This window comes from Anthonomus grandis, chromosome 2, assembly GCF_022605725.1.
Source record: "Anthonomus grandis grandis chromosome 2, icAntGran1.3, whole genome shotgun sequence".
NCBI lineage: Eukaryota > Metazoa > Arthropoda > Insecta > Coleoptera > Curculionidae > Anthonomus > Anthonomus grandis.
This window is the reverse complement of record NC_065547.1, coordinates 27,452,540-27,467,682: the sequence shown is the minus strand read 5'-3', so window position 1 is coordinate 27,467,682 and position 15,143 is coordinate 27,452,540. Positions and strand designations below refer to the sequence as shown.

The 15,143-nt window shown below is 31.8% G+C and overlaps 1 protein-coding gene across 1 annotated transcript; it reads right to left on the bottom strand.

Moving 5' to 3' along the window:
* Positions 1-531: 531 nt before the first annotated feature.
* LOC126750138 (uncharacterized) lies at positions 532-14,957 on the bottom strand. The gene is made up of 3 exons (XM_050459648.1): positions 14,570-14,957; positions 14,173-14,515; positions 532-1,895 (listed from the first exon to the last, which is right to left on the bottom strand). The coding sequence occupies exons 1-3, from the start codon at positions 14,804-14,806 to the stop codon at positions 1,030-1,032; spliced, it is 1,446 nt and encodes a 481-aa protein (XP_050315605.1). The 5' UTR covers positions 14,807-14,957; the 3' UTR covers positions 532-1,029.
* Between the last annotated feature and the right edge of the window lie 186 nt (positions 14,958-15,143).

The following is a 15,143-nucleotide window of genomic DNA, read 5'->3' as shown; positions in this document are numbered from 1 at the left end:
AGCAGCTTGTCGTGATGCTAATGGTATCACGACAACATGTTCATACATAATGATAATGAACATTTTCAAATAAAATTGTTCTCTACATTTTTAAATAACCTGTTTTTAAATAAACATGTTTTTTCTATGGAAATGCAAAGTACCTAATTTTCATCAGTAAATATACGCAATTTAAAGTTATTTTCAAAGTCAATTTTCCCGTAAATGGAATGCTTTATCGAAATGAACTAAGAATACCTATTTATATACGGTATATTCCTTGTTTTTAGCGATATTTCAGCGTTGGCTCAAATGGTGTATAATAGGTGCGTTCTCTAAAATACATTTTAAATGTTATACAAAATACATTTTTAATGTGTTTCCCCTTATTTTTAATTTATAAGTTAGCTTATACATTAAACCTAATATATATAGTAGTTAAAACTACTGTTCCTCTTTATTCCCCTATTTGATATACGTATATATCTACACGTATTCTAGTAGAAACTACAAAATGACTAAGGTCTTGTCGCTAGTAACACTCACCTTAAATTTGTTGATCTATGATTTTATTTATTTACAATATTTACAATGAAATCATGTAAAAATTTAAAGCATAAATAAATGGTAGATAATAAAACCGTACGTTTTCTATTCCTTAACTTTGACACACAACAAATTATCAACAGAGTTATGTTAGGACCAACAGTCCAAAATATAAATTTGTAATTTAAAATTTATAAAAAAAACATTTTCAATATAATAATAATAGAATCATAAATGAAATTGTATAATTTCAATTTCCTATTTTACCAGCATTGAACCAATTTATGTTTACGATAAAAATGTCTTAAAAGTGAATATACCATAGGAAATGTTAGAAGGCCCAGCACAAATGTTGCCGAGTAGCAACCATATGAACGTCATTTTCTCGCTAACAAACGTCAATTTAAACCAAACAAAAATATCTGCATCTTGGCAACATTGGTTGTCCCACATTACCCGGCAACTACAAGAGCTTTTTTTTACTTATTGTTCCAGTTACCTGTTTTATTCGGGCACCAAATAAGTCACCCCAGTAATCTCAAGTTCATCGTCAGGAGCCTCTTTGGCTTTAATGTGGTTTCCTTTGCATAAAATCGTTGAATTTCTAGGAGTTAAACTTATCTCAGGGGGTGATCTTAAGCTACCGTTCGAGGTACCATTGTAAATATTGTTCCTCCTCAAATTGTTCGGATAGCACGTTATTTGCATTGGGGATGAAGGAGCTAAAAACTGATTGACCACTTCGAAAAGTTTTCCGCAAGGGTTCAGTCTTGGCCTCTTTGGAAGGCCTAGAAGTGGCAGTAGGGGATACGTAAAGAGTCCTTGAGGCGCCAGTAAAGTTTGTGTTGGAAGATTTCTTTTCTTGGGTCTGGTAGAAGTCGTTTTTTGATTCCTTGGGACGTTGTCATCAACGCAAATGACCAAATCCGGTTCAGAAGTGGTTTGTTTTTTGGTATCAGGACTATCTAAACATATAACTGACTCGGTCTCAGGTGGATCTGGGTCTTCACAGTCACTTAAGATAATCGATTGATCATTAGTACAGTTTAAATTGGGGTTTGTGATGAATACTACAGCATTTTGATCATTATCCTCTACCGATGAAGATACCACCGATATACAGTCATCTTCTTGTTCCTCTAAAGGTTCATTTTTTTCTACTTTTACTGTTTTTGGCAAAACAATGGGTTTTTTTAGAACTTTGATATCATCTAAATCAGTGGTAGTCTTTGGATCTGACTTAGACGAATTATTAAGACTGTCTAATAGTTTTAAAAGATTTTTCCATAAGTGGTATTTTTCATTAAAACTTAAATGGGGTTCAGTAAGTTGGATGAGTTCATCTTTTATGTTGTCCTTGTTAGGCAGCTCTGAAAAAGACAAATATTTAATTTAAAATAAATTAAAATATTAGGATACGATGTAGAATTAGCCCACTATAAATTTATTTGGGGAATCTGTTCGTCCGGAGAAATACCAGATACAAGGATTTTAAACATATTTTATCACTATGTTGACTGTCTACTTTATCCAGATTTATCAGGAAATAAATTTTTTTAATAATTTGTTGATGGTTTATTGCTTCTAAAATTATCTATTGAGCGCTTTCGAGAACCATTTGCAAGTGGCATTTATTAAAGGCATTTAATAGAGTGAAAAAATATTATTCCTTCTTGTGAGCAAAGCTAAGAACTATGGAATATATTCACAGGGTCAATTTCAATAGACATTACAAAGATAAACTAAAAATGTCCTAAGTTCAGTCTTAAGTAAGGCTATTTTAATAATTTACCTCTACTAGCAATAATAGGAAAAACAACAATAGTTGGTTTATTAATTTTAAAAATGTCTAGCTAACACATACTGATATGGAAAGATTGAAGGCTGTTTTCCCAGAAATTATATCCGTAAAGTAGCGGATAAATTCAATAAAAATTAAATAGACCGTTTCTGAAAAAATGCCCGAACCGTCGATTTTAATATTTGGTTTTGGGTTTTTCTACGTGGAAATTAAATATATAGGGTGATGCAAAAAAAGATATGACGTCATCAATATGTCTTTTAAATGAAAACCACCATTTTTTAATGCAGAATCAGAAAGAACGCATTTTTTTACAAAGGATGGTACAAATGAATAGTGGTTACATAAGCAATTTTAAACGAAAAATGATGCTAAATTTTAAAATTAAAGAAATACCTATCTAAATTAAATGTTGGTATTTTGGTTTTTTAGTTGTTGTTGTCAGTGTCAAAAAGTTAATGAATTTTGGTGTAACTATTTGAAGTATTTTTACATTTGCAAGTGGTGTTTATTCTTTTTGAGAGGCGAAAGCAGTGTCATCCTGCGTTTTATTAGTAACTACACCTTATTACCTACTGTTTTTGTATGAAATATGAGAAAACTAACCGAAAGTGAAAAAATCGAAATCTTGTGCATGATTGGTTTCGGAGATATGTCGATTACTCAAAAGGAGGTGGTTCAGTTGTTTAATGCAACTCATCCTGATCGGTCGCCTATTAGCCAAAGCATGGTAAGCAGAGTTGAAGTAAAGTTTCGTGAATTCGGGTATATTCGGGATACTTAAAAAAAGCTGGCCGGGGTTCAATAACTGAAGAAGATGAGTTTAACGGTCCAAGATAATCCCAAAGCCACAATCACAGGCACGGCTTCTAATGGTAATTTATCGCGATCTACCGTGCATAAAGTATTGAAAAAAGCAAAGTTCCGCCCTTATAAAATATTCTTACATCAAGAGCTATCGGAAGATGATTTTGATTGTAGAAATGAATTTTGTAAGCAAATACAGCAATTATGTAATGATAACAATAATTTTGTAAAACGGATAATATTTTCTGACGAAGCAACGTTTACTCTTAACGGCCATGTGAACAGTCAAAATTGTCGATACTGGGCAACCGAAAACCCTCATTGGTTTTCAGAATACACAACACCCTCAAAAAATAAATTTGTGTAGTGCGGTATAGTGGAAGGAAGAGTTTTAGGACCTTACTTTTTTGATGGCACTCTCACTGGTGAGAGGTATTTAGACTTTCTTCAAAATGATCTTATCCCCGCTCTGATATTTTTGTATCCGGATTTGGAAGAACCCGATATGCACCAACGTGATCTTTTTTTTCAGCAAGATGGAGTCCCTCCACAAGTTTTTCCAAATCGTTGGATAGGTAGACAAGGGTTCATTGAATGGCCACCCAGATCGCCAGATTTAAGTCCTCTCGATTACTTTTTATGGGGATACTTAAAAAGTAAAGTGTATGTCACTACACCGGCGAGTTTAGAAGATTTAAAAGAACAAATACGCCAGGAAATTAGAAATATTACTTCAGATGTCATTGACAACGTTCAAAAAGAATTTTTAAATCGCCTTGGTTATTGTCAGGTTATTAACGGTGCTTAATTCGAACATTTAATTTAGATAGGTATTTCTTTAATTTTACATTTTATTACCATTTTTTGTTCAAAACTGCTTATGTAACCACTATTCATTTGTACCATATCCTTTGTAAAAAAAATCTGTTCTTTCTGACTCTGGATTAAAAAATGGTGGTTTCCATTTAAAAACATATTGATGAAGTCATATCTTTTTTTTGAGTCACCCTGTATATTTAATCTCCACGTAGAAAAACCCTAAACCAAATATTAAAAGCGACGGGTTCGGGCATTTTTTTCAGAAACGGTCCATTTAATTTTTATTGAACTTATTATATATATATATATATATATATATATATATATATATATATATATATATATATATATATATATATATATATTATATATATTTATATATATATATATATATGTATTATAAGATGTATCACAAATAACGTAATTATTTCAATCAATCAATATCCTAGCTCGATTAATGATTTTACCCTTACATAATAGTCACCATTTTAGATCTTTAAATTAAAGTAATTTCTCTATATTTGGATTCGTTAAACACATTAACAAAATGAAGAGTATAAAGGGATAAAACTATTTAAAATTAGTCAGTATTTTACAGATGTTAATGTAACCAGGTACTTTCTATTATAATCTACTTCTATAATATACCTGTACCTAATTCACCCACCTTCTTGGTATAAGAGAAAGTCCGCTTTGTTCGAATTGCGGTACAGGAGAGGAAATTTCATACTACATATTAGAAATTTGCGATAGGTGGAGTCGCCTGATAAAGAAGATGTTTGGAGCAACGACACATATCTGGACTGGGTCAACGTGCAAGCCTTTATTAAGAGGACATGCCGACTCAGTAATAAGCATGCATTGGGAGTCGAGGCATGCGGGTGGGTGATTCTGGGATTTCTGGGGTTGGTGAAAAGGGACTTTTAGGCCTACTTGTGGAGCTATAGTTCCCCCACCCTTACTACTACTACCTAATTCATCACAAAAAATAAAAAATACACAGTATGGTTTTACAAAGAAATATCGATTTTATCAAGCTTAAATATAAATACATTTTTTTAAAACTTCCATTACAGCTTCTATTAAGATTAAAAATTAAGTCGCATATTATATAAATCACCAAATGTTAGGGAAGAAATATCTTATAGAGACAGAATTTACTCAAGAGTTATAGGTGGGTTGGACAGTTTTTTCAAATTCATATACATGAATGACAATGGTTTAGATTGTCCTCCCACTAAACCTATGTCTCCTTGTTGTTGATTTCTGTGAATATTTTAAATGCCCTATATAGGATTAAAGCAAATAAGGCAATTGGTCCAGGTGCAAATCCAGCTTACATATATTACGAGTATAAAAGGTTGTGGTTCCTACACAGACATCTGGTTCTAGACATGAAATAACAATTTATTGCCCAATTAGTATCATGAACATCATTTCTAAGGTCTTAATTAATTAAATTTCATAAAATTTCAGGTAGCATAATACATCAACATCAAATTTTACCGAAAAAATAAACTTCTCCAAATCCAAGCTCCTTTTACTAATACATCCATGAGGCTATCAATAAATCCTCTCAGGTTAGTATTATATAAGTGAATTTCTATAGCCTTAAAACGAAACGCTTTAATTTCCGTGGAAATGAGTTATGACATTGAATTATAAATTTTGACAGATTAATTTATCTGCAATTTTGGTAAGTTTAAAATCATTAAGATTGAAAATATGAATAATAATAATAATAATAATAATAATAATAATAATAATAATAATAATAATAATTTGTATTCCAACGCAGAACTACGCGACATGCATTTTTATTATGGTGCAGCTGCGGGAAATGCGGTAAGAGCACAACGTTTGTACAGAGAAGCATTTCCAAATAAAAGAATGCCACGATCGTAGATGTTTAGCATTATCCATCAGAGACTAGGAGAATTTGGAGCATTTAAAATTAGTCGAATTGATGTGGGCCGTCCACGAATAACTCGAACTCAAATAACCGAACTCGTGTTTTGAATGAAGTTGAGGATAAACCTACTCTTAGCGTAAGATCAATTGCAATTCAGGAAAATATTCCGAAAAGTGCAGCTTGTGAAATTTTATAAGAGCAACTCCTACATCTCTTTCATTATCAAAAGGTTCAAGTTTTAAACCCTGAAGAGCCAGTGGCTTGACTTAATTTTTGTAGGACCATTAGAAACCTTCATAATCGTAATCAAAATTTCGCACGTTTTATTCTCTTCACCGATGAAGCTGGCTTTGGACATGATGGTTTAATAAACCTTCATAATGAATATTATTGGTGCGACTAAAACCCTCATGTAGTTATAGAACGTTTTCAGAATAAATTTTCCCTCAATGTGTGGGCAGGTATTGTTGACGATCATTTAATAGGACCAAATTTTTTCCCGTAAAGGCTAAATGATGAGGTCTACTTAAACTTTTTAAGAAATGAGTTACCCAATCTACTAGATGATGTTCCTCTTCAAATAAGGCGTGAAATGTGGCTGTTACAAGACGGCGCTCCACCCCATTTCAATGGAGCAGTGAGAGAACATTTATATCAACATTTCCCTTAAAGATGGATTGGACGCGGTGATCGGTTTGTCAGTTTATGCAATGGCCTGACCTCCCAGATCGCCAGATCTAAACGCCATGGATTTTTTCCTTTAGGGTTACCTAAAATCTCTTTTCCAAGGTTCCTGTAAATAACCGTGAAGAGCTGAGCCAAAGGACTATTGAAAATTGTGAAATAATTAAACAGAAGGAAGGCATATTCTTTAGAATTCATTGGAACTTCCAAAGAAGAATCAATTTATGTATTGAAATGGAAGGGCAACATTTCGAAATTTTTTTATGAAAGTATTACTTTGACTTACTTTGACATCCAAATTTATAAAAAGATTAAAACAAAAAAATTCTAAGTCATTTTTCTAAGATGAAGGACACTTGACATTGACACATTGACGACTAGCGTCAAATTAATAGGGTGAATACAAAGAAACGCTAGCAACATGCATGCAAAATTTGGCGAAAATCGGTACACTAGAAAAAAGTTATTAAAAAAAATAAGAAAAAAATATTGTTTTTAACACCCTGTATCTTCCCTAATTTTGAGATTTCGAAAAAATTTTATAGAAGTTTGTAGCATTAATTTTTCATGCCCACCGAAATCCTGATGCATAATTTCCGACTACCTGTATATATAATTTCATTAACAGTGCTCAAACCAATTTTCGGATTAACTAAAAGTTGGATTCTTAATTTACAAAAGAAGACTGTGACTTGAGTAAATCAATTGAACGAAAGAAAAGTCGTGATATCTCTACTAGAAATCAGATGCCATTACATTCTTGGAGAAGTGCTCTAAAGAACTTAAATAGAAATTCATAAAGCAACGAGATCTGCTTTCCAAAATACAAAATGTTATCCCAGCGAAATGTGCAGAAACTGATAAGGTGGACTTGTATGGTCAGTATTGTATAAATATGGCCAAATTAATTTAGTGAATCTACTGAAGAAATAAGATCCGATTTTAAAATGTGGAAATGTGTCACAGAAACTTCCTGTCAGGGAGCGACTAAAAACATTTCTCGAAGCTCTCGATCGGCGTCCAGTTTTACCAAGAGATTTACCAGCCACAGTAGTTTCAAGTGAATTTTTAATGTTACGGAGATTGAAGACCTATCTGCGTAACAAGACTGGAGAAGAACGACCCAATGGGTGAACATTACTCAATATTCAGTGTGATATTCCAGTCACTAGTGAACAAATTCTGAATATTCTTGTGAAAAATGGAAAAGACTACATTACTTTGTATATGCTGCTCAACTGCTTTTATTAACTCTACATTTTCAGTGATCATTGCTTGACGACAGGTTTATCCAGACGATCATTGAATTATAATGTGGCTATTGAGTTGTCGTAGGTTTATATCTTGATTTTGAAGTACAATTAAGACATTTATCGACAATTTATCGACATATAAGACATTACGAAGCCCATGCAATAAAGATTAATGAATTTTATTTGCTTTATTTACTGCGCACTGAAAGTTATGCTCCACGATACAAAATGATCTTTCGTGATCTGATTTCGGGATTATCTTGAATTTTTCAAATGTCCGTCCTTGTCTGTCTCATTGTTATTTTGTTTTCCGCTTGCTTTGTTAAGAATCAATGTTTCGAGTCCATAGGCAGAACACACGGATTATAATATACACTCTTCTCTTTTGACCTATGAGAATATTAGATCTTAAGATGTAACTCAGGTTTCCCAAAGCTGTCGAGGTGAGATTTATTCTTCTGCAATCGAATTACTTCGCCCAGGTAATTAATTATAAGACCATACTTGCTCAATATTCAAGCCGCTAACTTTTAGATTTTCGACGAAGCAAAGATGGCTCAGCTTTGATGTTAATACTAATGTTTTCGATCTTAGTACGCTTAAACATGTACTCCAAAAGTATAGCGAATAATTTGGTGAATAGTAACTTTGCCGCACACCTTGCTCTATTTTGAAGTCAGGAGTATCTTCATGGAAACTAATGACAGTATTCGGTAAATATGCTCGATAAGTTTGATGTAACGTTCCATTGTATGTGAAGTTTGAAGTCCACCAAAATGAGCTCCAAAGTTTTATTGTACTTTATGCATTTTTAAATAATTATTAAGAATTTTCACTGTGTAGAGGTGACCACTAGTATTATAGTTCTTACAGAATCCTGCCTGTTTGTTGGATAGAGATCAAAATTCGTTGTTAGTCTTTTAGAAATGATTCTCATGATGAGTTTATAAATCTGCGAAAGTAAGCTGATTGGCCGATAGTTTAGTATTTGGTCTATATCCCTTTTTCCACAAAAAAAAGGAAAATGCCAATCGTTTGTCAAGAATAAGTAAGTGTTTACTTGTAGTAAACGTTGCAGCTATGTAGTATAAGTGTCTGATGGTAATGAATGAACTCAACGAAATGCATTACTCTTGACAAAAGATTGGTATTTTTCTTTTTTTGTGGAGAAGTCTTCCGGCCCTTCCTAATCCGCTATATTATAGCCACTCCACTTCTACTTATTAAAATATTATGATAGCTTCATCTCATTGTTCAGGCATTGTAATATTTCTCAGGCAAGCATTGTACAGTTTGCACAGTATTTTTAGTAGTGCTGTTGCTCCCATATCCAACATCTCGTGGTAATTTATTTTTCTTTATGTCTTTTAAGCTGTTAATTTCATCTAGTGTGTAATCTAGGATATCCTGTAACCCCTACTTTTAGGAATGTTTGTGTTGCCTCCATTACTTTCATTTTCTTATAGAGATCCACATTGAATTCTCATCAAATCATTAGTCGTAGTTAGTCAAGTCTTACTACTTGTAATCCTGCAGATTTGTCTTTTGCCTTCGGACAACTTTTTCCTCAGTATTTTCATTCCCTTATTCTCATCTATTATCTTGCCTATTTCGTTCCAAATTTATTGCTACTACCTCAATAGAATATCTGGGTAACATTAGCTGAATGCACCAAATAATACCCGTTCAATGTTTAATATGAACTTGCCAATAAATGAACATCAACATTAACCCAACATTTGCTTTTTTAGTAATTCGGTTTTCAAAGTAAAAAAAAATACTTAATTATTTCAAATGATCTTAATGTAATTAAAGGTATTTCTTTAAATCACTATCCAGAATTTATCCCTAAAAATGTCAAACTCTTCTTTTTGGCCGTACGAGTGTAGAAATAGTAATCAAGATGTACTGAATATTAATATTGGTAATACGACTCTCGAAGGCATCATGAATGCGAAAAATCTGTGGTTGTTGCTTAATGTCGATTTCAGATTTCTAGAGCCGATTAATTACTCCATTAAAAAGGCGTTTGCAAATCGAAAATAAATATCAGTGTCACAACTATTTGTACCAAAAAAATTAAATTTTGACACCATGCACATAATTTGAATTTGCCACATAACTTCATAATAACTCGACCACCTCACCATACTTCATTATTTGAAAGATCTTTTATTTACCAAATTTCCCTGCTGTATTACAAAATTCAAAGAGATCTTTTTAGAAATTTCTCCCTCATCTGAGATTGAAGAATATGGTTGTGCATGTTTTATTAATAATTGTATGCTGTTCTTTAGTTTACATCAATTTATCAAGGAAATTATTATTTTTTTTAATAAAAAAAAACGAACATTAATTAAAGATGCATTACACTACAGAGCAATATTTAGGTAAGGCTTTATATTTAATAATTAATTTTTTTTTATTATATTTTTACTTGATATTGTGTTATATATTATTATAAAAAATACAAATAGACTATTTTATATTTATATTTTTATTACATCTTTGCTAGAGACACCTAGGGTTACAAAACAATAAAGCTTTATTTTTCCAAGAGATAGATATGCAATGTGTCAAATATTGAAGAACAATATTGTGTAAGAAACACACATTTTTACCAGTTATGCTTAGTCTTAAATAAGATCAACTTATGTAGGAAAAAAATATTTTATTAGATTGTAAACAATAAATTTTGAACTATGGTATTGATATTTATTTGTAATATATAAAAGAGGTTGATTTTGATATGGCTTAAAATGCTTATTTCAAAATTAAATTTCACTTGAGCATATGGTCTATATTTTTGGAGAGCATCTAGACTTTGTTTAGCAAGGTTTTTGCTTCAAAACTCGACTATTTAATATTTTTGCAGTATCAATCTTAGACAATCATACAAACTATTTTTAATACTCATTAACTATAGTAGAAGTTGTTTGCTTAATTCACAAGTTAAAATCAAGTTTATTGTGCATGAATATAGCATATACAGGGTGATTGATGGTTGATGGTACCTTAGACGTTTACGGAGAACGGAAAATATTTTTTTCTTGAAAATTTGGCAACATGGGTTTTAGCTGATGGTCTAACGATTAAAAATATTTTTAGCGATGCAGCGTTGCCGCTTATACCAAAAAGTAGTAGCAACTTTGTTATTTTAAATGGAATACCCTGTATATTTTTTTATTTTCCGATCCGCTATCACTTTATGATTGGTTCTGTATAAGGTGTTCCTATACCTATCTTTAGTGGTTTTCGAGAAATTAATTATTTTCTTTATTTTTTAACGAAAACATAGATCCAAATAAATTTGTATTACTACGGCACTGGAACGCGCAGAACCTTCAAATTATAAACGTAATTTATGGAAGTATTGTACATTATTTTTCACTATGAAAATTTGTTCTACGTTATACAGGGTTGCTCAAAATTATTGATTTTACCGCTAGATACAAAAATGGTAAAAAGTGCATTTTTTTTAAATGGAACACCCTGTATATTATAACATATTCTAAAAGGAAATTAAAATCCCTGTCTAAAGAGGTATTATGTTCCTATATCGAAGTAGTTTGGTTTCGGAAATAAAAGCAATTTTCTGTAAAAATCGGAATATTTTGACATATTTGCTTTAGTTGGCCATGATGAAACAATGCTATGCTATTGATGTTTGACAGTGACATTTAGTTGATTAATAGTAAATACGCTTGGGTGTTTTTTTTAAAATAGTGACCTAAAAATTCATTAAAATGGAAAGAAATAGTTATTCAAATGAAGTTGATGAATCTATTTATTATTCATGGACAATGTGACAAAATTGTAGCAAGAACATGCAGAAAGTTTAATGAAATGTACCCGAATTTACAAAAAATGGATTAAAGAAAATTTGTGCGAATACAAAATAACTTTATACAATTTGGTTCACAACTTAAAAATGATACAAGATTATAAGTAATTTGCAATAAATTTTCAAAATGATTGCCATTGACTTCCAAGCAATTCAAAATCCTGCGTTGTACAGCATGTGTTGTCGCTGCTTGTATTTCAGAAGGATCTAGTTGACCAATGCAATTGATAACTCGTTGACGTAGTTCCTGTTTACTGTTTATCGATGTCTTGTATACCATTTGCTTCAAATTACCCCAAAAGTAAAAATCAAGTGGTGTAAGATCAGGTGATCTCGCAGGCCAGTCCCATGGTCCCGAACGCCTAAACCAGCGGTCATCGAATTTCTCAAATAACTCACGTGTCACCTCCTCAGTGCAATGAGCAGGTGCCCCATCCAATTGGAACCAGCAAGTGCGATAATCTTCAAGCGTTAAATTTTCCAGAAAATCTTCTACTACTGAGCGCAAAATCTGAATGTATTTATGGGAGTTTAATGACCCGTCGTAAATAAAAAAAACTATTTGATTGTCTTTTAGTAAACAAAAAACATTAAAACTAAATTTTTCTTGAAACCCCATTTCCTTAACCGCGTGTGGATTTTGATTAGCCCAAAAATGTTGATTTCTTCTATTAAAAATACCTTCTCTAGAAAACTTTGCTTCGTCTGTCCATATTATTTTTTTAGAAAGTTTGGATCCTCTTGAGTGCGTGTCAGAAGTATCTCACAATATTGAATGCAACGCTGGTAATCATCCGGTTTCAGCTGATGAACTTTTGAATATTTAAAGGGATGCATATTATTGTCGTTCAGAATTCTTTGCACAGAATAATAAGTTAGGCCTAAATCATCTGCTGCACTGAGGTGGAAGCTTGTGGATATGCGTGAAAGTAGGCTAAAACATTCACGATGTTGTCCTCATCAGACGTTACAGGCTTGGGCAAACTTGTATCATTTTTAAGTTGTGAACCAAATTGTATAAAGTTATTTTGTATTCGCACAAATTTTCTTTTATCCATTTTTTGTAAATTCGGGTACATTTCATTGAACTTTCTGCATGTTCTTGCTACAATTTTGTCACATTGTCCATGAATAATAAATAGATTCATCAAAACTTCATTTGAATAACAATTTCTTTCCATTTTAATGAATTTTTAGGTCACTATTTTAAAAAAACACCCAAGCGTATTTACTATTAATCAACTAAATGTCACTGTCAAACATCAATAGCATAGCATTGTTTCATCATGACCTTTCATGGCCAACTAAAGCAAATATGTCAAAATATTCCGATTTTTACAGAAAATTGCTTTTATTTCCGAAACCGAACTACTTCGATATAGAAACATAATATCTCTTTAGACAGGGATTTTAATTTCCTTTTAGAATATGTTATAATATACAGGGTGTTCCATTTAAAAAAATGCACTTTTTACCATTTTTGTATCTAGCGGTAAAATAACTAATTTTGAGCAACCCTGTACAACGTAGAACAAATTTTCATAGTGAAAAATAATGTACAATACTTCCATAAATTAGGTTTATAATTTCAAGGTTCTGCGCGTTCCAGTGCCGTAGTAATACAAATTTATTTGGAGCTATGTTTTGGTCAAAAAAATAAAGAAAATAATTAATTTCTCGAAAACCACTAAAGATAGGTATAGGAATACCTTATACAAAACCAATCATAAAGTGATAGCGGATCGGAAAATAAAAAAATATACAGGGTATTCCATTTAAAATAACAAAGTTGCTACTACTTTTTGGTATAAGCGGCAACGCTGCATAGCTAAAAATATTTTTAATCATTAGATCATCAGCTAAAACCCATGTTGCCAAATTTTCAAAAAAAATATATTTTCCGTTCTCTGTAAACGTCTAAGGTACCATCAACCATCAATCACCCTGTATACCCACAAGGTGTATGTTATTCACTTAAAATGATCTTCCATAACACCATACATTCAAATATACAATTATGATACTGTTAAAAAAACAATAATAAGAAGCAAACAGTTAAATAACATACAGACAACTTAACCCTACTAAAACAACTCAGATGTACAGTATTAAAAATAAAAAAAAAATTTAATAAGTTATCATCTGTTATAAAAACTTGGTGTATTGATTTTTGAAAGAAAGAGATCAAGCAATCAAAGAAGTCATTTATTTATATAGTAAGCATACCTACATCTTCAAAAAAAGAAAGTAGAAAAAGACTTATTATCACTAAACAAACTTTGTTTTTATCAGAAAGATATTACATTTTTATTTTATTTCCAATCTTAGATTGTATTGTCATATGTCATTTTAATGTATTAATGAACTATTCCTTTCAATCTGTGCACTTAGGTACAGTACATTGGTTTTTATATTATAATTTTTTACTTTTAATTTGTAAAGTAGTTTTCATAGGGCAATACAGTATTGATTGATTGACTTGGATATACATATATCAAAACAAATATATAAAGAAAATGTTTATTACCTGACACTTTAAAGAAGACCTCAACCTTATCAACAACCTCCAATTCAGAATTACACTCAACAGTCCACAAAACTCCTACTTTGATATCTCGGGTTGCCTCTGCATAAACAATCACTTTGCCACCCTCATCATGATCCCTAACAGAAACATGTGTGGAGCTATTCAAGACAAGATCACAAATCAGTCTCCGTCCCTCTATATACCTGGAAAACTGAACTAATGTGATAAACATTTGATTTAAGTTACGTCTCCTTTGCAAGGAGTTGCAGCAATATTTAATTTCCCTTCTTATTGAGGGTGTTCTACAGTCAATTTCTAGTTTGAGCAGTTCGTTTCTAGATTCCTAAAAGGGTGTAAAAGAGAGTTTGTCGAGCATGTAAAATGTTAATAGACTTACATATTGGAATGTCAATAGTTTCACATGAAATTGAATGTAGTTGGTTTCAAAACTTAACAGATAAGACACAGATTCCTTTTCTCCGAAAATTGATCCCTGCAGCTTCTCTTCGTAATCGATCATTTCAAAATTCAGGATTTTAACGTCTTTTTGAATCATTTCCAGGTCAACATCGAATTTTCTTAAGGTTTCGAAGGCTAGGCCCTGAAGAAGCCCTGAATGACTCACGACATTCATATTTGTTGTAATTTTTAATTCATAGAGAGACTGCTTATCTAGCGTTGTTCACAAAAAACATTTTTATCAAACTGCAATATTACTTAAATCTTTCAATCAATAGAAATAAAAATAAACAAAATCCAAAATAAACAACAGCTGATCGAAGTTGAATGACAGTGACAAGATTGACATTTTCGTGAGGGGTGTTGCCAGTTTACTTTTTTTCATATAATTTTTCCTGACAATTTTGTTACCATTATGAAGCAACGATGTCGTCACAGCCACTCTCATTCGACAAAAGGCATATCTAACTATATATTTGTGTTCTGTGTATGTAACTAGTTACAACGTAACT